Source organism: Grus americana, chromosome 28 (assembly GCF_028858705.1).
Source record: "Grus americana isolate bGruAme1 chromosome 28, bGruAme1.mat, whole genome shotgun sequence".
Lineage (NCBI taxonomy): Eukaryota > Metazoa > Chordata > Aves > Gruiformes > Gruidae > Grus > Grus americana.
The window spans coordinates 1,211,644-1,235,854 of NC_072879.1; the positions used below are offsets into that span (position 1 = coordinate 1,211,644).

At 59.8% G+C, this 24,211-nt stretch overlaps 1 protein-coding gene across 1 annotated transcript; it reads left to right on the forward strand.

Annotated features, from left to right (window-relative positions):
* The first annotated feature begins 721 nt into the window (after nt 1-721).
* On the forward strand, nt 722-24,211 carry ONECUT3 (one cut homeobox 3). The gene is made up of 2 exons (XM_054805539.1): nt 722-1,775; nt 22,534-24,211. The coding sequence occupies exons 1-2, from the start codon at nt 746-748 to the stop codon at nt 22,824-22,826; spliced, it is 1,323 nt and encodes a 440-aa protein (XP_054661514.1). The 5' UTR covers nt 722-745; the 3' UTR covers nt 22,827-24,211.

A 24,211-nucleotide genomic window follows, 5' to 3' on the forward strand; every position in this document is an offset into this window, starting at 1 on the left:
CAGATGTGCGGGGGCGCAGGTGGGCACAGTCGTGCAGCGCCGCCAGATGCGCTGGGTGCCGGCTGCGGGGGGTCACGTCGGTGCTGGGGGGGGTGTCACTCCGTTCCGAGGGGGGAGGCACCCGGTACGGGGGAGGGTCACCCCGGTGCGGGGGTCACCCCGGTGCGGGGGGGGGGGTCACCTCGGCGGGGGAGGGGGGGTGTCACCCCGGCGGGGGTTGGGCGGTGCGGCCCCGCCATGTGCCAGGCGCCTCCGGCTGCGCTCCGCGCTCCCCCCGCCCGTTGCCCCCCCCCCCCCCGCACCGGGAAGGGGGGGGAGGGGGGCGGTGCGGCTCGGTTCGGCGGGGGGGGCGGGGCGGGGCGGCGCTGACGTCACGCCGCGGCCCAGAGCGAGGCTGTCGGGAGCCGGCGGCCGAGGCGCGCCGCAGCCGCCCCGAGCGCACGCACCGCACCGCACCGCTCCGCGCCCCGCTCCCCGCTCGGCCGCAGCCCCCGCACCGCAGCGCACCGAGGCGGGCTGGGGCGGGCGGGCGCGGCGCATCATGCTGGCCTGACCGCGGGGCGCGGGAGATCGATCCCCCGAGCGCGGAGTCTGAATTAATCCAGGCAGCCGGCGCGGGGGGGGGGGGGACCGGCGGTGGAGGAGGAGGAGGAGGAGGAGGAGGAGGCGGCGGCGGCGGCGGGGGGGGTGGGGGAGGAAGGCAGCGAGAGAGCGGGCGAGGCAGCGGCAGAGCCCGGCGGCCACCATGGAGCTGGCGATGGAGAACCTGGGCAGCCTGCACGGCGTCCCGCACTCGCAGCCCGCCGAGCTGCTGAGCCCCGCGCACGGGCGGCAGGGTTCGCACCGCAACCTGGTGCCGCACGGCCGGCCCGCCATGGTCTCGGGCATGGCCTCCATCCTGGAGGGGGGCGACTACCGCGCCGAGCACAGCCTGGCCGCCCCGCTGCACCCCGCCATGAGCATGTCCTGCGAGTCACCCTCCGGCATGAGCCTGAGCAGCACCTACACCACGCTGACCCCCCTGCAGCACCTGCCGCCCATCTCCACCGTCTCGGAGAAGTTCCACCACCCGCACCACCACCACCACCACCACCACCCGCACCAACGCCTGGCCGGCAACGTGAGCGGCAGCTTCACCCTCATGCGCGACGAGCGGAGCCTGGCCTCCATGGGCAACCTCTACAGCCACTACCCCAAGGACATGCCGGCCATGGGGCAGCCCCTCTCGCCGCTGCCCAACGGGCTGGGCAGCCTGCACAACGCCCAGCAGCCGCTGGCCCCCTACGGCCCCGGGAGCCACTTGCCCAACGAGAAGATGCTCTCGCCCAACGGCTTCGACTCGCACGCCGCGATGCTGTCCCGGGGCGAGGAGCACCTGGCGCGGGGGCTGGCGGCGCCCAGCTCGGCCATGATGCCGCCGCTCAACGGGATGCACCCGCACGGCCACCCGCACGCCCAGCCCGGCGGCTCCCTCCTGGGCGAGCGGGAGCGCCAGGCCTCGGCCACCGGCTCCCAGCCCGGAGGCTCCGGGCAGGTGGAGGAGATCAACACCAAGGAGGTGGCTCAGCGGATCACGGCCGAGCTGAAGCGCTACAGCATCCCGCAGGCGATCTTCGCGCAGAGGATCTTGTGCCGCTCCCAGGGGACCCTCTCGGACCTGCTGCGGAACCCCAAGCCCTGGAGTAAGCTCAAGTCGGGCCGGGAGACTTTCCGGAGGATGTGGAAATGGTTGCAGGAGCCGGAATTTCAGAGGATGTCGGCGCTCAGGCTGGCAGGTAGGGCACGACGCGGTCCGCTGCCACGGCCGCCCGCCCCACACCTCCGGGCGGGTGGGTGAGGGGGTGCTACGAACACGCGTGGGGACCCCTCGCTCGCGGGGAGCCATCGCGGGCTGGGGCTGGGCCGGGTGTTACCGAGCCGATTTGAAGCCTTCAGAAGAAAGGAAAGGAAATTATATTTAAGGCGAATCCCCCCCCCCGGGCCTGCCCCTGCCAGCGGCAAATGAGGGATCCCGGGTGGCGGGAGCCGGGGGCTGCCCCCCGCTCCCCGCCGCTCCCCGCCGCCCGTTCGGCTGCCTCTAGCTCCGGCGGTGATTTCCCGCTCGGTCCCGCCCGCCGAACCGTTCCCTTGTCCCCCCGGGCGAACCCCGAAGAGCCGCTGGCAGCCCCGGCCCACGCTGCCTGCCACCCGTGGGTGCTGGCTGAGCCGCGGCCCCGGGGCCGCTCGTGGAGCCCCTTCGCTCTCGGTTTGGCACCGCCGCTCGGTACCGGAGCAGCGCTCTGGGGAAGCTCCGGTCCGCCCTCCCGCTGCCCCACCGCTCCCCGCCCGGAGCCCGGCTGTGGGGCCGGGGAGAGGCGAGCAGCGCCGGGGCTGCGTTCCGCTCCCTCCGGGGCACCGGCTGCCCTCGGGGAGAAGGAGCGACACCCCCCCCCCCCCCGTGTCCCCGGGTGCGGGGCCGGCTGCTGTCCCGCAGCACCGAGCAGGGCCGAGGGTTTGCCGGAGAAACGCGGTTTGTCTGCGCGGCCGCGCTGTGGCTGCGGGGGTCGCGGCTCCGCGCTCCTCCGCGCTCTTCCGCGCTGCGCGGAGCCGCCTCGGGGGGAAAGTGCCGAGGGCTGGCAGAGGGCTCAGCGCCGAGCGGGGACGTCCCCGGCCCGACCCGCCACCCCACGGCACCCGGAGCCGCTCCGGCCCTTCCTTCCTCCGCTCCGGCCCCGGCAGAGCCACGCCGGGGCTCCGCGGGGCCAAGCGGGGGTGGCCGTGGGGTAAAAACCACGCGTGTATTTTTTTATTTATTTTATTTTTAAAGAAATCCGAGCTCCCCATGGAGCCGGGCAGAGTCCGGCCCGCCGGGTGCTCGGCACGGCGAGGCGCCCGCCGTTATTTATGGAGGAGAGCAGCGTTCATATGTATTTAGTGTAATTCAGTTGCTCTTTAATTAGGGCAGGGTAGTGGCATCTTTTAGTTCCAGTCGATGCCCTATTGAAAAGCAGTTAATAGAATGCAAATTGTTCCTGGCTTTACAAGGTTCTGGTAAATAAAGATTTAAACACTGCCGCGATCGGCCGTTTAATGCCCCCGTTGTTCGGGCTAATTGAGCAGCGGGTGGCTGGTTTCTGACTCGCCAAAATTTGAAATAATAACCATGATGGTGATGATAAAACTGCCGCCCCGGCTGGGGGGGGCTCAGGGAGGTCTCTGCCCGCCGGCCCGGCTCGGGTTCTGTGCCCGCTGCCGTCGCTCCCTCCTCCCGCGGCGTCGGGGGAGGTTTATTCTCCCCGAAATGGTTTTTATTCCCCAGGGCCGAGTTTCCCTCGGCCCCAGGGGCTCCTCAGAGGCGTTATTTACGGAAATTAACCCCCCCCGATTTCCTGGGGACAGAGTTTAATTCTTTACTTTCTGCGAAGACAGGAAAAAAATCCCCAACAAACCAACCAACCCGCCATGACTTCGCCCGCGTTGAATCCCATCTCCCCACGCGGGACCGGGCCGTGACCACCCCACGCCGCCCCGAGCGGCCCATGCCGTGGTATCGGCCGGTCTCCAGTCCCGGGGCCGGGGAAGCCGCCCCGACCTCCCCGCGGCCTCCCCCGGCCCCGCCGCTTTGTTCCCGGCCCCGCTGCCGCCCCGCTTTCGTTTTGCTCCCCGCCGTTTCGTCCGCCCGGGCCCGGGCGTGGGGCAGGTTTAAACCCCTCGGGCTCAGCCCCGGCCCGGCTTCCCCCGAAAAGTGGCGTTGTATGGGAGGGGGTCACGCTCTGGGGGGGGGGGTGTCGGGGGGGGTCCGTGCCCGACCTCCGCGATCGATGCAGGCGAGTTCCACTCAAGCCGAGCCACCCCGGGGACGCCGGTCGAGCCTGCTGGTCCCTTCGAGCCGCCCCGGCCTGGGCGCCTGGAGGGACTCGGGGGGCTGCGACCCCCCCGGGCAAGCAGGGAAAGGACCCTGTCCCCCCCTGGGCGGTGATCGGCTTTTTTCCCTCCCAGTGCAAGCGAAAAAACGAGTGTTAAACGGGGGGCACGGCCGGGGCGAGGGCTGGTGCTGGTCCCGGTCCCGGTCCCGCCGGGCTGCAGGAGCCCATCCGACGGATTAGTCCGAGTCAGTAAATCTCGGATCAATAAACACGCCGGGCCCCTATAAAAGGCAATTGCCGCTTTTCTCCTCTTTCCACACCAGTTCCCCCTCCCGCCGCCCCATGAACCATTAATTATTCAGCCGGGACCCGGGCAGCGCCGCAGCCGGGGGGGCTGCACCTCTCTCCCGCCCCGGGCTCCCTCCGGCTCCGCTCCCCCCGCGGGGCTCCGCAAAATAGGGGATGTCCCACGGGGAAACATCTGGGCAGCAGCTGGTGGTGCCCGGCCCGGCCCCTCGGGCCATCCATCTCTGCGACCCGCTGTCACGGCCGCAGCGCCGCCACCCCCCCCCCCAGATGCAGCTCTACAAACTTCGCGATCCCCCCACGAGGTCTGCGAGGGCCCGTGGGTGGCGGGGAGCTCCCACAGTGGGACCTCTGGGGGTCCCTGCACGGCGGAGCGGGGCTCCGAGCCCCCCACTCGCGACCCTTCCACCCGCCATCCCGGTCCCTCGGTGTCCTGGCGGCGAAAAAGGCACTGGCTTCGTTCCCGTGGGATCATGTCGGAAGCGGGTGCACTCCTGCGATCCCATCCCCGCGTGTCCGCGGAGGGCGGTGGGTGCCTTCCAAACATGCGGGTCTCTGGGTGCCTTCCCACCATGCGTGTCTGTGGGTGCACTCCCATCCTGTCGGAGACCCCGCCGGTGGAAACCCCCTCCCCGCCACAGATTTATTCCGACACTCAGGACTAGGAAATTCGCTCGTGATTATTACTCGGGACGGCTACAACATCGTCGTGTCCCTTTCGCGACACGGCAGCTCTCCGCCTTCATTCATCCTTAACTCGAATGAGCACTCGGCTGATCCATCCTCCCGTGTTTTTCCCCGAGATGCGTGTCTGTGCGCGAAATTCACCCGCTTGCGTGAAGCGTTTGGGCCGCGAGTGGGGTGTAAGTCCGGCCCATAGGAGCTGGCTCCGCTGGGACCCGGCCGCTGCCCGCACCCCGGGGAGGCAGCACGGTCCCGAGTGGGCTCTGCGGCACCTGGGATCGGCTGTTTCTCCCCCAAGGGGTTTCCCGTGGCGCAGAGCCGGGGGACCGCGGCCGCGCTGCCCGTGGGAGCCGGAGACCGGGAGGGACTCGTGGGCTGCGGCCGAGGCGCCTGAGCAGCGCGTTCGTTTCCTTCTTCTTTCACATCTTCTTTTCCCTTTCTCTCTCCCATCTTTCTTTTTCTTTTTCGTTTAGCCTTTTCTCCCCTCGTTTTTCGTTCTCTTTTTTCGTTTTTTTGTTTTCATTTTCTTTTCGTGTTCTATTTTATTTTCGTCCTTTCCTTTCCTTTCCTTTCCTTTCCTTTCCTTTCCTTTCCTTTCCTTTCCTTTCCTTTCCTTTCCTTTCCTTTCCTTTCCTTTCCTTTCCTTTCCTTTCCTTTCCTTTCCTTTCCTTTCCTTTCCTTTCCTTTCCTTTCCTCTCTTTTCCTTTTCCTTTTTTTTCTTTTTCCTTTCCCTCTTCTCTTCTCTTCTCTTCTCTTCTCTTCTCTTCTCTTCTCTTCTCTTCTCTTCTCTTCTCTTCTCTCTTTTCTCTCTTCTCTTCTCTCTTTTCTCTTTTCTCTTCTCTTTTCTCTTTTCCTCTCTTTTCCTTTCTTTTCCTTTCTTTTCTTTTTTCTTTTCCTTTCTTTTCTTTTTTCTTTTCCTTTCTTTTCCTTTCTTTTCCTTTCCTTTCTTTTTTTCTCTCCTCCCGCGGCTTTCTCCGCCGCACCACGACGCTTCGTTATTCCAAAAAAACTCGAAACCACCCGAAACTGCGAGCACGATCGCGGGACTCGGCCAAGGCAAATGCCCGAGAGCTTTGGCAACGCCAATAATTAACGCCGCTAATTAATACTGCGAACTGAGACACCGAATCGCCAGAATCAGGAACAAGATTGCGATGCGTAAAAACTCGGGAATTTTTGATTATTTTTTTTTTTCACGAGTTTTGTTTCAATTTCAGCTTCTCTCAAACGACTTTGGCCCAACGACGGCTCCTCTCAGCCAGCGGCCACCGGGCACCGGGGCGGCTCCGGCCGCGGCTCCGGGCGACCCCGACCCCCGGCCGCGGCTCCGGCCCGGGAGAGCGGCGGAAAATCGCGGACGGTTTCGCTGCTTTCGATCCGTGCGTGTCCGAGGGGCGACGGGGAAACCGCGCTTCGGCCTCGGGGGAGGTTTGTAGGTTGGAGAGAGAATTATTTCACCGTCGTAAAATGGGGGAAAACGAGAATTCGGGGGTGCAGGCGCCCAGCGCCTCCCCCTTCGGCACAGGAGAGATGCCCTCTCGAGAAAATACAGAAAAAGAAAGCGAGAAAGGAGAGAAACCGTTTTCCCCGCTGGAAAAAAAAAAAAAAAAAGAAATAAAAACCCAAAACAAACCCAACAATGATGGGGAGGTTTCCTAAATTTTTTCTTAATTTTTTTTTTTTTTTCACCACGTTAGTAACAGGCAACTTTCTCCGCCAGCGCGGAGCCGCCCGCCGGGACTGTCCGTCGGAACCAGCCACCGCCGGCGCCACCGGCTACGCGGGGGCGGCCACTGCGCGCCCCGCTCCGCACCGCGCCCCGCACCGCGCCCCGCACCGCGCCCCGCACCGCTCCGCACCGCGCCCCGCACCGCACCGCCCTTATCAGCGCGACGGGGCCGCCTCGCTCCGCCCGCGGCTATTTTTCTGTTTGCTCCTAATCTGCGCGTCAGAAGGGGCCAATAAACCTCCATCGGTTAAATATTAAATCGGGTTTTTCCCCCCGCCCCCAGGAGGAAATAACCTCCCCTCTCTGCGGGGCGGCAGCTCTGGGTACAACCCACCCGTGGCCGTGGGGTCCTGCTCCCCAAATCCTCCCCGGGGCTCTGCTCATCGTCTGCCCCGGAGGGACCCCCAACCCCAAAGCAGAGCCAGCGCTGGGGGCCAAACTCGGGGTATTCCTTGCCACCTCCTCATTTTTGGCTGCACATTTTGGGTGGGTTTTTGTTGTTTTTTTTTTTTTTCTTTTTCTGGGCATACAACGTGAGGGTGATATTTTTTTTCTCTGTCCTGTCAATCGCCACTGAAACCATAAGGGAGAGATAACAGAGAAGAGAAAACTCTCGGAGTGACCTTTGAATCAATTTGAAAAACCTCATTTAACTGATAAGTCTTGAAAGGCCCAGAACTAATTTGAAAATACATCTATTAAAATCTCATTGCCGCTGCCTGGGAGCTGCTGGGAAGGGTGTGCGAGGCGACTTCCTGGGGTCGGGGGAGCTGGGAGAGCAGGTTTAAGCCCTGGTCAACAAAAGAGGTTGCAGAGCTGCCTGCAAAATGATGGGGCTTAAACCAGAAGAGAAAATAAGAATATTAAAAGAAAATCGGTCTTTCTTCCCCAGCTGGTGGGGAAAGGGGAGATTTACAGCATTTTCCTGCCATAACCAGGCGCGGAGTCTGGGATCGCAGACAGAATATTGGATTTTTTTTTTTTTTTTCCTTCAGAAAACAAATCCAATATTTTCTCATTCTGCTCAGATGCGGTTGCAGGGCTGGGGAGCGTACGCCTCTGGGAGAGGGCAGCTGTCCCCCCGAGAAGCGGCTGCAGGGAAGGCTCTGCCTGCGCTCCCATCGCAGAGATTTCTGCCCGGCTTCCCTGGTGCCGCGGACCGAATGCCAAAACCGGCGACAAACGCGGGGTCTGCCAACGCGGAGGAAGGGGAGGGATGGTGAAGGCAGGAGAAGACCAGAGGCAGGGCCTGGGCGCCTGTTTTCTGGAAAATCACGGACGGTTTTGCTGTACATCCCAGTCTGCCCTGGGCACGGCACCTCTCCTCCCTGGTGCGCCTCCAGCATCGCCTGCACGTAGAGGAACTAGAAATTCCCTATGGAAACCTCCCAGGCACACGGGGCTCCCCGTGCGAAGCCTTCGCAGGGCGCGTGGCAGGGTGGTGATGGCCGACGTGCAACACCAACAAAAAAATAAGAGGAAAAATTAAAAAAACCCCCCACGCCAGAGCCTAGCTTGAAAGGACTGGGACTTTGCAGCTCAGGGGGGATTTGAAGACCCAACCTGTCTCCTGCTCCAGACCTTGGGGTGCAGTTTGGGACACCGCTGCCTTAGGATGGGCTGTTTCCCGTGGGAATCGCTGCCTCCCTGGCCGCGGCAGAAGCTGGACCTGTCACCGCCCAGCCCCAGTACCTTGTTGGCTGGTGGGGGGAAAGAGTTTTTCCCCTTGCTGCCTGATTCCTTGAGGTTTCTCAGAAAGGTTCAGGCAGAGGGAACCTGGCACCCCAAGTACTGATGGAAACATTGGGCAGCTTTGATCTGCCCTAACCCCGCATCCATGCACCCACACGGCTCTACCCCAGCTCCCTTTTTGGAGCTGAGCTGCCACGAGGAGCACAAACCCTACAGCTCAGCATCGAGCCCAGGCTGTCTCTGTGATTTGATCAGCGCGGGATGTGTCCCATCAACCCGGGACGTGCTCTTAGCCATCACCCTCCACCCGTGCGGCACCAACAGCAGCGCAGAGGGGCTGCGGTCAGCCCCTGGCTTTGAAAATTGCTCAAAAAGGGAAGTTGGAGCCAAAATTTTTCTCCTCCGGCCCACCCGCCTGCAGGCAAAAGCGACGCTGGGGGGGGTGCAACGGGAGCGATGCAGGTCTGCGCCCGAGCGGCGAGGGGCTGGCGAGCAGCCGGCAGCAGGTTTGGGCAGCTGAGCGCATGTGTTACTGGCTCTGCGCGGGACCGCGGCCAGCGAGTGGCTGATTTTGCTGATTAAACAGAAATTCAAAAATCTCGTTAAGACCTCAAATGATATAGAGCATCTCCAGCAAGATTTAAACCAAGACAGGGTTGGACAGGCAAAACGGGTGATGGATTTTTAAAATATTTGGGGTTGTTAAAAAATAGCAAAGCAAAAAGGCACCCTGGCTTCTCTGGTGCTGGAAGGAAGGGCCAGGATACTTAAAAAATAAAGACCCAATATTAAAATTGAGACACATTTGCATGGACATGGTTAGGATTTCAAGAATGACCTTAACTCTATAGCTTATAAATATATATATATTCTGTTAGAGATATGCACCATCGCTCTAAGTACTGGCGGTTTCTGCAGTGCAAGGCAGGGAGGTTCAGAAATTATTTAACAGGGATTCAGTGGAGTTCAAGGTGTTTCACAGGTGGTGAAGTTAAGGCACGGAGAAGGCAACGCTTTGCTGGAGCAGAAGTGGGGTGCCGCACGGCGAGAGGACGCGCACCCACTTACACCCACGACGGGTGGGATGCGGGCAGAGGTGGTGGGCTGAGACGGGCAGGACTGCGGTGAGGATGCTCGTATTCCCCGGCCCCATCCCGCTGTGGGTACCGACTTTTCGCCCCCTTGTTAGGGATCAGCAATGGTCCTTTCCTTTGCCTTCTGTCCTGCACCGCAGGCCCTTGCCGCTCCAAACAAACCGTGCCCTGGTTTCCTCCGTGCAGGAGGATTCGGTGTTGCCATGAGCTGAGTTTGGGGAACTGGGGGGCGAACGTGCTGCCTGGCCTCTAACCTGGGGAATGGCAGATGCCACCACCGCTGCCCTGCGTTGGATAATGTCCCCGTCGGGAGACCTGGACCCGCCGTCCTGCCTCGATTCTGTATCTGTGATTATCCCTCGATTCTGTATCTGTGATTATCCCTCTTCTTTTTCTGTTCCCAAATCCAAGGTATAGAAATCACCAAGCAGGAGTGAGCCCTTGAGGGTCCGGGAAACCTTGTCACCCCTGGCAGGATGGGGGTGTCTCGGCTCTGCCCGGCTTGGGAGAAGGAGCCAGAAAATCCCCGTGCATGAGGGGAAAGCAGGGGCTGGTTATGGGAAGGCACTCACTGGGACTGGCTGTCATCTCCTTGCTTGCAGAGCAGCAAGGAAAACCCTGACATCTTGACAAAAAAAATATGAAGGAAAAGGAAATTGCAGCTTTTTTTTGTTGATGATGGCACGGGCAGTGGTAACCAACCCAGCTCTGCTGAGCCCCGCTCTCAGCAGGAGGCAGCAAGGGGAGCAGGGGGCTGCTGCTCTCCCACCCAGGTCAGAGGAGAAGCGAGGTCTCCTGCTGTTGGCATGAGTCTGAGGAGCTCCAGATACTGGGGGCCGGGGGGCTTGAGGTGTGCTGGGAGGGATCGGTGCCGTCACACGGCTCTGCAGGGCACAGCCGGGAACCCGATGCATCAGGTTTGGCTGTCAGAGACCCTAAAAAACCCAAAGTGGACCAAAATCAAGGAAACACCTCGCAGTCTTCAAAGGGCTGTGAAGGTGATGGTCACCCCGAGGACCCCCTGCAGCGGTGCCTGGCACGGGGAGGGGACAGCCCGGGGAAGCCGAGAGCCATGGCAAAACTGGCTCTGGCCACCAGAAAATGTCCCAAAGCCTCATGTCCCCTCCCCACGCCAAGTCCCACCGTGCGGCTGAAGGGACACGAGCTGTGACTTGTCCGTCGGTTGACAGGTTGAGTATCCACAAATCCCTCCGTGCCTCAGTTTCCCCACATGTAAGAGCGGGGATGACTGCTTTTCCAGAGTGTATGAAGACACCAGCGCTGGGTTATTAAAGCCAAGGAATTCAGCGATGCCACGTAAAAGGCCAAACCTTTAGGCTGGAAGAGGAGCTCCAGAGAGCAGATGCCCCTTTGTGGGAGTCACGCTACCCTCGGCCGATAAAGAGCAGGTAATGAGCAAACTCTCTCCATTAGGGATAAAATTGCAAATGTATTGGGAGCTGCTGACGGGTGATGGTATCAGGGGCTGACAGAGATATCAACGGCTCCGCTCTGCCGCCGGAAAGGCTGCTCCCGCTGCAGAGCATCGCAGACCCCAGCGCTCATTGCCGGTGGCAGGGCTGGGGAGCGCAGCAACGCGTGGCAGTGACACCGATGCCTGCAAGCAGCATCCCATCCCTTGCAATTTCTCCAGAGATCTGGCCCTACTCTTTATTTTTTGCCATCTCCCCAGGGTCTCTTGTTTGCCCTGGACCTGGCATCCCCCCAGATAAATTCCAGCTCAGGATGGGGGGATGGATCTCTGTTGGGTTTTGCTCGGCGGTTGCTCGGTGGATGGACCAGCATCCGGCCTGGTTTGGCTCAAGTGCGATGCTCGAAAAAATGGTGGGGTCGATGCTGTGGTGGTTTGTGCTTCCAAAACCCCGCCGGGATGGGGGGACACTTCCCCATCCGCCTCCCAACTCGCAGGGGTGAGGAGGAGGAGGGAAATGAATCTGTGGATCAACGCCCACCTTTAGTTCTCTTTTTGGGACCGAACTTCAGGATTTTTATGACATTTCTCATGCGGAAGGCAGTGAACCCCTATCCTGATATTCCCAGGGGAGCTCTTGTATGGGGGGCTCCTGCCAGACCCCCCCAAATCCACTCGCCCGCCTGCCTGCACACACAGGCAGCCAGAATCAGGACCGTGCTTGATTTAGGGCGTTTAATTTGCTTTCTGTCGGGTGTTTGTGGTGAGGCGGGTGTTTGCACACGCGTCTGTGTTGCAGCTGGTTGTAGTTCGGGTGGGTCAGAAATGGGGTGAAAGGAGGCGAGTGTGGGAATCGTTGGATGCTTTACATGCCAAGAGAAAAAAAAGAAACTGAAAAATAAGTCCTCCAAATCAGGGCATTTATTCAAAATAATGCTGATTTCAAAACCAGCTTTCTTTTCCCAGAGAAAATTTGAAAGCATCTCCGCAGAACTGAAGCAGCCTTTTCCGCCCTAAATTGATGATTCCCAGCCATTCCTCTGCCTTCAACACCTCCAAGAAAAACCCAAATTATTTATTTGCCTTGATTTTTGGCACGGTTGCGAGGCGATTGCCCCACCGGCGCGTGCCCAGGGATGGAGGAGGATCGGCCCCGCTCTCTGCACAAGATGCTGCTTAACCGATACGGGCAGAGCTGGGATCTTCAGCCCCAGGGGTGCCATTACAGCACCGTCACCTCCCCTGGAAAAGGGACCTCAGGGGGACATTTGGTGAATCGGGGGGCTCAGATGTCCCCCTTGGGCTCCTGCTCGGGAGCTTTTCTAGCGGTGTTCACAGAGGGTTTATACTTCCTCTGGATGATGATTTCATTCACCCGTTGCTCTGATGCTCCTCAAGGTGCCAGAGCCCAGCCTGGGTACCCGGGGGGTGCTGGCGGCGGAAGGGGGAGGCCCCCCAGGCAGCGTCACTGTCACCCGGCAGGGACCCCCCCCTTGGCTGTCTCCTGTTCTGCGAAAATGGGAGAAAAGAGGCAGGAAGGGAAAGGGGGAACGGGAACGCAGGGAAAACAAAGGGGCTGCTGGGCGTTGGGCTTGGATACAGCTGTGACACTCAGCTGGGATCCCCTCGCTCCTCTCCTTTCCGTCCCTTTTCTCTTTCTTCTCCTCATTTTCTCTTTCTTTCTTTTTTCTTTTTCTTCTTATTTTTCTCTTTTTCTCCTCCTTTTCCTTGTTATCTTCCTCTTCCTTTTATCTTTTCCCTTTCCTTTCTTTTTCCCTTTTTTCTTCTCCCCCCTTTCTCTCCTTTCTTTTTCTTTTTTCTTTTTCTGTTTTCTTTTTGTTTCTTTTTTTTCTTTTCTTTTTTTTTTTTTTTTTCCCCCCAACAGCCCCTTTCCCAGCCAGCAATGAAATCGGGCCGAGAGAAACCATTCCCTTTAACCAACCCCCCAAACACTCCCCCGCCAGCCATGCCGTTACCTTTCGCTCTCCCACCTTTGGAGAGAAGTCCTGGGGACGGGCAGCTCCCACCCAGGGAATAACCCAGCTCCATCAGGATTAATCCCCCCTTCCCGCAGCCCCTTCCCCTTCGCCTCCCTCCCCGCAAACCTGCCTGCGAGCTCCTCGCCGGTCACGTAGCCATCAAACTGATGTGCCAGCAATATCCAACACGCAGTTAAAGCCACTCGTGGGAGTTTCAATAAAATCGACCGGGCAGGATCAATGGGCTGCGCCGGCCCCAGCCCCAGCCCCACGCATGGGTGGGGGGGGGGGGCAGGAAAACTGCCCGGGGCTGTGAAATGGGGGCGCTGGGAATGGGGGAGCTGATTACAAATCCATCCCGCGCTTGCCGTGATTAATTGCTGGTTCACCAGAACGAACAGCTCTGCGTGGGGGTCATTTTTAAAGGTAACGTCGGGGGGGGAAGTTTCTCTGCCGTGTGCGGATGGGAAGAGGCAAAACCCCCTTTTCCGGGGGGAGTTTCCCTCCCGGCAGGACGGGACCGAGCGGGGCCCAGGGCCCGGGGGGGCGGCAGCAGCGGGCACAGCCCGGGCTGCTCATTGCCCCCCCCCCCCAGCAGTGATTTGGGAGTGGGGAAGGCCTCCCCCCCCCCCCGCTCGGGACCATCCCTGGCTGCTTCGCGGCCGCGGGGCAACGCGGAACCCCAGCCGGCGGAGCATCTCCCGGCCGCTGGAAGCGGCTCATCCCGCAGGTCCTCGCCCCGCAGCCCCTTCTCCCCCCGCCAGCAGCGAGGGTGTCCAGCCGGCCACGCGTGTCCCCTCCCGGTGCGTGGGGGTCTCGGTCCCTGTCCCGCTCCAATTAAAACATCATCCATCGTTACGGCGGGAGCGGGTAATCCCTGGCAGATCAGCGCAATTACTGCGGGAAATACCTTGGGAGCGGAACTGGCAACGCCGGGGCGGTGCATTAAGAGCCACTGGCTCAGCGCTGCCCGCAGCCGTGCCAGCCCCACGCGTGGGGGGGGGGCGGGATGAGCCGCCCGGGGGGGGGTGAGCGGTTGTGTGGCCGGGGTGGGGGGCGGTGGGGCGGCCGTGGGGCGGCCGTGGGGCAGTGCAGGGGCGGCCGTGGGGCAGGCGGAGGTCCGCGGTCCCGCAGCCGGGCCGGCAGGTGCCATTCCCGCGGCTGCCTGGGCGTCCCCGTCCGTCCGTTCCCGCCACCCCCCCCCCCTCCGGGATGCGAGTGGACCGCTCCAGCCCGGCGCGCCCCCTGTGTTCGGGGCGGCTGGAACGGCCCATGGCTCTGGGCGGGGGGGTGCGTGGGAATAGCCCATGTCCCCGTGGCGGGGGGCGCCATTGGGCAGCGGCGGGGGGGCGGGGCGAGCTGTAGCCATGCCACCGCCCCCCGGAGGGGGGGGGAAATGCGCCCGTCCATCCGCGGGGGGGCGCCAGCGCGGCGGGGACGGCCCATCGTGGCTGCGGGGGCAGGGGGGGCGCGGAACGAACCATTCCCCGCCGTGCGGGGGGGGCACCGAGCGGGGACCAGCGCTCCAAAATGGCGGCGGGGCCGAGTGGGTGGCGGTGGGTGGCGGTGGCCTTGGGGCCGGGAGTCCCCTCTGCTCCGCCTCGGCCCCGACACCCTCACGGCCCAGCCCAGAGGCAGGTGCGGCCAAGGGCCCTTTGCCCAGGCCAGGGGTGAGGGCGGCCTGGCGTCACCCGGGGCCTGGGCCAGCCTGGCGGGGGGAACTCGCCGCAGGGGAGCAGGCAGGGTCCCCCCGCGGGGTCCAAGCGGCTGCCGCACCTCACCCCCATCCCTGAGCACCCCCTGGCTCCCCCTGAGCGGCAGAATGGGGGTCCACCGTTGTCCCCAGACCTCTCGGCGCACGGTGACCAGCCTGGGCACGTGCCACCCACGCTGGCTGCTGCCTCACGACGGGCGGCTTCGTGCCGGGCGCGAATAGCCGGGAATCGGGTCGTGCTCAGAGCCGGGCTGCAGCCGCCGTCGAGGTCGGGCTGGAAATGGCCTTCAGAGCGCCGGGGCCTTTCGGAGCGGGGCCTGGTGGTGGGGAAGGGCTGGAATCTGGAAGCTCCCTCCTGTGATGCGCTGCTGGAGCTAAGGGATGACCTGAGAGCAGCCGGTGTCCCCGCTCAGGCCCTCCCGCCTGCTTTCAGAGCGTTCCGCACCCTGGCGAAGCAAACCTCGAGCACCCCAATCTGGAGGATTACAGATTTTTCCTGTTTTTCACAGTACCGCAGAACAAGAAAGCCAGCAGCCATCTGAGAATTGACTCGGCCAAACCCTAAGGGAGCTTCCCATCTCACACCCGATAAATCCACCTGAGACCAGATTTAATCAGAAAATGCAGAAAACTCCTGGTTTTTTCCCCCCACCGCTTTTGCCCTCTCTCCAGCAAATGTTCTTTGGCCGATAACGGCTCTGGGCCCTCTCTGGACACCGTCTCCACTGAGAGCGGCTCGGGAGCAGCATGTGACGTTTCAATGACGAAATACACTTCATTGATTGTTGAATTCGTTTATTGCCCCGGATCAGGGAGCTGCTGAAGGCAGCGGGAGTTGGGCAGGAGGAGCCCGACAGGAACGAGCTGATGAGAGTCACTTAGCAGTAGCCCGTGCTGATGCCAAAGGGAGATCCTTGCTGCTCCTTTCCTGCGCGAAGGAGCAAGGATGGAGGTGGACCGCGCAGGACTCTCAGCCGCGTGGGTCACAGGGATGTCACTTGTGCCAGACTCCTGGGGGGAGGCTCCTTCTCCGGCGTTACCTGGTTCTCCCTGTCATTGTGGCACGAATCGAACCCCAAACTCTTTTCCCCCCCTCCCCAGATTCTGCAGCTGGGGCTCTCGTGCCAAAGCTGAGCACGAGCAAGTGTCGCTGACTCCAAGAAAAACTTATTTCAGGGGTTGGAGGGTTTCCAGCTGTGTCCCCCCCCCATCCCCATGTCCTCCCTCTCTCCCAGAAGGCGACGACCTTCCTCTGCCGCTGCCATCCCTTGCGGCGCTGCCGGCTTCTGCCTGCTGTGCTGCCTGACTCCAGCACTTCATTAGCACCAATTTGCTCTCGTCACACTAAGTGACGATGACTGGGGGAAAGAGTAAGGAGAACAGAGCAGCAGGGAGGACTCCCAGGGCACCTCTGCCTCACACCGGGCAGCTGGGCCAGTCCTGGGCCGTGCTGGCAGCATGAGCACTGAGCAGCTCGTGACAGCAGTGGTCTGCACAGGGACGATAAGAAGCAGCTGACCCTGGTCTGAAAAAAAGGCCTAGAAAGGGAGGAAACGGGACAAATGGGGGAAGCAACTTTGCCGGCAGATGCGATGGCAGAGCTGGGGGTTGAGCCCAGTTTGTTCGGGTGCTGGGGAGACCGGAGCAGAGCACCAGGTCTTCCTTTATGAAAGTCTCCAGAAAAGCAAGTGAAAAATTAAACCTCTGCAGAAAGGAAATGCTTTTAACAACAAACGCACATTTTTGAGAAGTCTGCAACTGTTAATTTCTGTGTCCATGAGAGGAGTCCGATGCAGCTGGCTCAGCCCAGGGCTGTCTCTGGCGAGGCCGATAGCAGCTTACCTGGAAAGGACAAGAATAAAAATAGGGCGAACGTGGATGGGGCGAAGCACATCTGCAGCCACCACAGCTTCTTTGTGTCCCTTCACCTGCCCTTGGACCAGCCAAACTCATCTGCTTCAGCACTGGAAAAACTGAAAATGCCATGCCATGAAAAACCCAAAGCTTGCTAAGTGCAGGAGAGGCAAAACAAGATGTCCCGGGGGGCTGGTGTCACCACTCCGCTGGTCTCCAGCCTCCGCCGGTCCCAGCTGAACCCCCTTCTCGGGAGGGACCTGAGAGGAGGACCGAGGACTTGTGCTTTCATTTCCAGTCTCTTCCCTCCGCCTGCCAACCTGTGCTGCTCTGAAAGCCCCTGGGCTGTTGGGGAATGGGCTGGGGATGGCGGTGCAGGCAGCTGGTGATGCCTCGCAGCCCCGTACGGGTCAGTCGGAGCCGCTCGCTGGAACGAGCCGCCGAAACCCTTCACAAGGGGAGGAAGATGCACCCAGCAACGCAGAGGCGAGCGCTTTGTCTCATCTCATCTACTCATTTGCAGCATTCAGAGGAAGATTTAATTTGCTGGGCTCGGGGAAACAGCTCATCCCGCAGCACGCGGGCTGCATACCAATGACCAGGGGCTCTCCCCGGGCCTCGGGACTCATCCTCCGGCGGCTCCCAGGGACACCAGCGGGGAAGCCTGTCCCCACCGAGGCAGGGCCACATGGCACAGGGACACATACAGGGCCGGGAGCTCTGGCTGGACCGTGTCACTCCGACCCGGCAGGACCGTGAGGCTGCAGCTCAGCAGACATGTCACAGCTCCTAACCGCATCCCTCGGGCTCTGGACGCCCTCTGACGCACGGTTTTCCGAACCTGAGGGTTTCTAGAGCGGGGCAGTTTTTACTACGGCGTGGTTCGAAGCTGTTGGATGCTGCAGGACCACAGTGATCAAAATCCCCGCAGGTTTTGGAGCCCAGAAGGTTGTGTTTTGTTGGTTTTTTTTTTTTTCTGTTGTGTGCTGCTGAAGTCTGGGGGATCGCAGGGTTGCAGCATGGCAGGGTGGCATTTGCAGGGATGGGCAGTGCGGGGCAGGCTCTGCCACAGTGGTTGTGTGGTTGACACCGCATCCCCTTTGCTTGTGTGTTTGTTAGTTTTTGTGATCATATGAGGTTTCAGGGAAAAAAAAAAAGGCAAAAGGAAAGTTGGGGTTTGGTTTTTGAGCACTCTCTCTTCCTGTGTTGTACTCTGCTGACTCTGCCGTCCGCACAGAGTCTTCCCAGCTCGAGAAGACCTGAATTTCCGCTGGAGAAGCCTATTTGTGACAAATCTCTTTGGGCTCTTTTCCTACAATGCAAAGATAAGTCAAACAAACCTTTCACAGTTACTAAGTTGCCCCAGCTCTGAGCATCCTGGCCGGCCCAACTGTGGACCAAAGGATTTCTGTTTTGCACATGAAGATCCCTTGTCCAGACTCTGCTCCAGCTTTGGGGGAGCAGATGCCATGAGGTTAATTCAACTCAGGATCAGACACCGCTCTGCTGTGGGTGGCGCTGGGCTCATCCCAGTTTGCTCAGAGCTGCAGCTCCCAAAACCTTCCAGAATATCAGGGCAGGGGTCTGAACCAGTAACGCCCATTGCCCAACCCTACACCCAGCCCCCCTCCTTCTCTGTGAAGGAGCTTGAGATCCCTCTGCCCTTTCATGGGGAGGGGGAAACTGAGGCAGCCCAGCGGCTAGACCCATCTCAAAAGGTATGGAGAGAAGCCAGCTTTGCTCAGGGCCATTTCCCACCAGTGCCCACCAGTGAAAGAGCCCGTCCCACCTCTGCGCTGAAGAAACCTGTCCCGACCTGGCCGACCACATCCAGGTCCCCCCTCTCCATCCCTTCCTCCACCTCCCTTCGAGCCCCTCAAAGCTCCTCTGTCCCCTTGTACCGCTGCGAGCCGATTTGACAGGGAGAAAAAGAGAAAAGCTGGTGGGTTTTTTTCCCCCCTAACCTCGCTTACAGCCAGCATGCTGGCTCTGAAAGCCCCTGGCTGTCTTTTGTGATTTCAACAAATCGCCAGCACTTAAGCAAAGTGGGCAGAAAATTACAGGTTGTATTGCAAGTGAATGGAGAGGGAGAGCACGCTGGGGCTGAGAAAACAGAGGTTTGCGGGTATAATAGAGAAACCAGTGTCTGGCAGGCTGCGGAAGCCTGCAAAGCCATCAGGTATTAGTTAAATGCTTCTCGGAGTTCACGCTGCGAGGCATAATCGCAGCTTCTGAACAGCAGCCATTTGATTGTCTCTATTATGTCCCTTTAGAAATGATTTGGGAGATATTTTGCTTTGAGCTGTCAAGGTTAAGTCAAGGAAAACATGCTCCCTCTGACATAAGTCTCCAGGGAGGCAGAAACCCTCAGCAGAAATCCTCCAGGGGAAGCGGGCGGGATGCCTCTGCTCTCAGAGGTCTTTCCTCCTCCTTCTCCCCCCAAGGTTCCTCCTTGCCTTTGCTCCCCGTGTTTTTGCCCGCAGCCAGGTCAGCTACCTTAGGGAAGAAACCCCGCTAGGGTCGTGTGCCCGGTGTCCAGGAGGAAGGCACTCCGTACAGTCGCCCCGTCCGGCTGCGCCTGGCATTGTCACCCCTGCGCTTGTTGGCTGGTTGCAGCCTGGCCCGGCTCAGCTGTGGAGGTCTCAGAGGTGCCCACTTTGTGCAATGAGCTGGGGAGAGATGGAGAGAGGAGAGGGAGACCTCCATTGTGGGCGAGCTCAGCCCCGTCCGGGCCGTCGGAGCATTCCCCCTGGCCACGGGGAACGCCGGTCCTGGCACGGCCAGGGTCTCCTGTGCCCCAGGAGGAGCGGGGAGCAGGACAAGCCAGGGAATAAACCCCGTGCTTTGGGCACTTGCTGGGGAGATAACGTGGAAGCGGGGGTGGAAGTGCCCTGAAGTGTGTCCCTATTCCCACGGACCGTGGCCAGACCCAGAGACCCCGGAGGGACGTGACTGAAGAACAGCATTAAGCCGAGGATGAGGCGTTTGGAGCTTGGGACTTGGGAAAAAAGGGATTTTGAAGCACAGAGTAAAACCCTCACCCGGTGCTGACCTGGGTAGGAGTCGGAGCCGTGCCCCTGGCCGTCCCCTGTCCCTGGCTCCCACCACCTGCGGGGACACGGGGATGGCCACTGCCAGCCTGCCTGGGAAAGCAGCGCCCGGGGGATGTGGAATAGGAAAAAGATCCTCCGTTGGGGGGGGTTGATGGCCGCCATAAATAGATCTGACCAGCGTCATTATCGATTTCTGTTGTGCGGAGCTGTAATTAGATTGAACTGGGGAAGAGGGGTGTTGGGCTGCGTCAGCAGAAAAAGAAATTAATAAATAAACAAATGAGCACAGGAAATGTGGGATGCGTCCGCCACCGGCGTCGCAGGCCAAAAATAACAGGGGTATCAAGGGGTGCAGAGCAGGGGGTCACCTCTGTCTAAGCAATCCTCGGCACTGGTTTAAATGCTGGATCGCAGTTTTGCCAGCAAGACTCTGATGGTTAGCGTTTGCCTTGGAGCTTTGAGTTATTAATGGATGAGTGGTTTGTAATAATTACTCCTAAAAATTGAACGGGGGGGGGGGGTGGGAGCGTGAGGTTGAAAAGCCGAAACGCTGGGTCTCAGGTTGACTGTCCAGCACCGCTGGTGGGAATGGGTGCCAGCAGGCAGGAGAGCGAGAGGACAGCCTGGATCCCGGTGGCTTTGCTAAGGTTACAGCTGGGTCAGCACATCACCCCGCATGTCCCAACGGATGTATTTACACGTACCTACACATGTTTGTATGTACCTGGTGTATACGTAGTAGAGAGCTATAGTATAAGTGCCATCCACACAGAGCAAAAGCCGTGTTCACAGGGAGCGTGTGAGGTGCTCACCACCGACACGAGGTCCCTCCCGCGCCGCTGGCACGGGGCTGGAGCCGAGCATGCCGGGGGGACGCCGGGAGGGCGCACGGCGGGCGGGCGAGGGGTCTGGCAGGGCGACGACGTGCTGCTCCGAATGTGCACGCATGGTGTGGGGGGGGACTTTTTCTGTTTGTTGTTTGGTTTGGGGGGAGTTTGGGGGGGGTCTTTTTTTCTTTTTTTAATTCATGTCTGGAAAAACGTCAAATTTTCTATAAAGGCTTTTTTTGTTTGTTCTTTTTGCAAGCATCTGATGGTCATAGGGTAGGTTTCCACTAAACCATTCTCTGCTGGCTGTTTGAGTAACATACCCCCGGGACAGGGTCCCCCGGCACCACCAGAGCTCAGACTGTCCCTTGTCCCTAAGGACAGTGGTTTGCAGCCAAACCTGCCCTGGGGGGGGGGAGAAGGGGAGGGTCAGGCTCTCCACTAACCGTCTTTACCAGGGACGGTTGATTTTGACTGAGTGTGGTTGGTTGTGCCAAGCTTGGTGCCTCCTGTCCCCTGCCCCGGCGGGAGCAGAACCAACAGCTCCCACCACCCGCGTGGGGACGGGGCAAGGACCCAACCCAGCAACCGGGGAAACAAGGCTAAATTTGTTGGATAAATTATCTGCTTCACTGAGCTCTAGATTTCCCCAGCTTGGGGTGGAAGGGGTGGACATCATCCTTCTCTCTTAGTTCAAGGTGATGTAAAGAGGACTCGTAGTGTCGGGCAGCTGAAGAAAAACCAGAGGAAGACCTTGTTTGTTTTCTAGTGAGGAAGAAGTGACTTCGAACACCCTCCTGTTACTCCTAGGTTACATGGCTGCCTGCCCTTTTACTCAGCCTGGCCATGGAGGTGTGTTCGTGTCGCAGGCAGGTAGTTAGCCTGAGGGCATACCTGTCCCGTGGAGCCGAGATGCTGTCCCATTGCTGTGGCGGTGGCTTTCAGCCTTGGCCTCTGGCCCCTCCAATGTCTGTGCACCCGGTCGAAGAGGCTCCTGGAAATGCCTGAGAGAAGCAAGTTGAAATCTGTCATCCAGCAACATGCCAACAGCGAGTGTCTTGAAGGACCTCTGCCCTCCCTGCAAAATCCTTTGGAAGATCGAACCAAGAAACCCCAAAGGCTGAAAACTGCTGCCGTTGGGGGCCAGAGTGGGGCTTTCCTCAGCAAGTCTTTAGCCCACAGTTTCCTGACTCTTTTCTGAGTTTTTCAGGCAGAAACGGTGTGTCCCCAGCCTTGGAGGGCCAGATCCGTGCCCTGCCTTGTCCATGGGCATCTTGCGCTCCTGTAATGCCCACACATGTCTGGCCAAGTCCTGACCCAGCGAAGTCCCTGAGCACCCCGATCTAACCTCGACAGCTTCGAGGTCATCTCTGCTTTGAGTAGGAACTGGACCAGCAACCTCCACCAACCTCAGTTATTCTGTAATTTTCTAGAAACATATCATAGCAAAGGGCTCCTTTTCTCACCCGTTCCACCAACAGCATGCTTAATATTCCTGCAATTAAAATTCATGTATTTACCAAAAGGTGTGTACTCACCTCCGTCCCTCCCTTCACGCCGCGTGGGGGTGTCAGGGGGGCTTTCCTGGCTCCCAGCAGCCCGTCCCTGTGTGACAGCACCTCTGTCCTGACCTACCGCTCAAGCCAAATCTGTAGGGGAAGCTTTTAATTTGGTGCTGGCTCAACCTGACAAGATCCAGTAGCAAAGGCACGTAGGAGAGAAAACCCCTTCCCAGAGCAGGTGGAACCACGAACGGTCCTTCCAGGCTGTCTGCCGTGGGACGTGGTGGCTGCAGACCAGCCTTTTCACAATGTCCCTGTCCCTGGCTCTTCCCCGTGTTTCAGAAGCGGCAGCTGGACGTGATGGCCAAGAGACACCAGTTCCCTAAGTTCTCCAGCGAGATCCACAGAGGTGATGAGGAGGCGAGGGAGACCACGCCAGAGTGCAGCAAGGGAGGGAGGCTGATGGATGACCCCCAAAATTTAGAGATGAAGCAGGTCCCAATAGCCAGGCTGTGGGAGCAGGGTCAGCCCAGGAGTTTCCTTGGTCTCTAGTCCCAGGGTCAGCTGGAGATGATGAGGCTTGAGCTTTACCCAGGCTTTTCTCATGCTGATGTTGTAAGAGGCTGTCGTCCCATCTCAGCAGATGCTCAGGAGGCACAGGGAGGAAGAGGAGGGAGGTAGAACCTAGGGAGTGGCGGGCAACAAGCCAGCAGGTTTACTGGAGGGAAGGGCCTGGTTTTTGGGAGGCAGCCAGGCAACCTGCAAGCGGGCCAGGGTGGTGAGCACCAATTAATGGCCCTGTTCTCTCTTTTGAACGTCTAGCTTGCAAACGCAAAGAGCAAGAGCAGCAGAAAGACAGGAGCCTGCAGCCCAAGAAGCAACGGCTGGTCTTCACGGACCTTCAGCGCCGCACCTTGATCGCCATCTTCAAGGAGAACAAGCGCCCATCCAAGGAGATGCAGATGACCATCTCGCAGCAGCTGGGCTTGGAGCTCAACACCGTCAGCAATTTCTTCATGAATGCCCGCCGGCGGTGTATGAACCGCTGGCAGGAGGAGCCAGGCACCAACCCCGGAGTCCCTTCTTCTTCTACAAGCACTTTCTCCAAAGCATGATGTCCCCAGCCCTCCCTGCCCCTTCCCGGACATCCTCCTCATGACAAAGCCAACCCCAGACTCACACTCGTGTCCCAAGCCCACCGGGGTGGGTGCTTTTGGATGCTGCGGGTCCATCAGCCTACCAAACCCTCAGCTGGGCATCGCCCCTGGATGTGGGCCTCGTGCCACATCTTGCTGCCACGTCCACCCAGCTCGTGGAGCAGGGAAAGGGTTTGCAACCAGGTCAGCTCTGTCCCCAGGAGGGCTCGGAGGAAAGCCCTGTGGAGCGAGGCATGATGTGGGATGGAGGGAGAGGGTGAGGTGCTGTTTGGAAGCATCCCTGGTCCTCAGGGACCACAGAACCTTGTCTTCACGTGCCCACCAGGGTCTTTGGGGAGAGGGGCACCCCTGACCCCCCCACCAGCCTCAATCTCTGCCACAGCCACCTTTATGGCTCCCACGGTGGAGGAGTGAAGGTGGGGGAGATACAAGAGGTGGAGCCGTGGGGCTGGGCTCTGGCACAACCCCACCGAACCAGGCCCAAACCCCCCGTGGTTCAAAGGGGGATGAGCAGGGAAAGTGCTCCCCGTGTGCCTGGAGGGTGACCCCGGGCTCCTGCCAGGTCTCTGGCTGCTGAAGTTTTTTCCCGCCCCGAGGTGCAGTGGGGTTCCCCAAGGCAGCCAGACCCCCTCTGCCATTGAAACATGGGTGTTCCTCTCCCTTGAAGGTTTTGAAAACCTGGTCAAGGGCATTCCTACAGCCCCAGTCTCCTCCACAGGCATCTTCCTCCGACTCCCCCGCCCTGGACACCCCCAAGAGCACCCACACCCCTCAGCCCCCCCATGCACACACGCACCCCGACCCACGAGAGCACCCGTCCCCGGATCCCTCCCAGAGAAATTCCACGGCAAAGGAGATGCCTCGCCGTGGCCGCCCGCCTCCGCGCGCCCGAGCATCCCCCAGCCCCACAGCCGGAGGGGGACCGCGGCTGCACCGCGTCGCCTGGCGCCCAAGCAGGTCAAAGAAGCACATTTTAGCTACAGAAATCGGGTATTTAAAAATAATAATTGTTTGAAAGGAGACGGGAGGAGAGACTTGGAGTGAAGGATCTGATCTTTCCTGGTGACTGGCTCCACCATTCAGCGCTGGATTTCTGGTTCACTTTTTGGTTGAGGAATGGACTCAGACAAAGCAGATTGTTGGCTTTGTGTCTCGCCCCATCCGCCCCTCGACACACACTATTGCCCCCTCCCGTTCCCCCTCTTCATCTCTGTTACCAAAGAAATTGCAAAACCAAAAACCCAACAACAACAACAACAACAACAACAAAATCCCTCCCGGGAACCAACGTTGGTACACGGTGGGAAAAGAAAAAATCCGAGGGATCTGGTGGCAAAATCCAG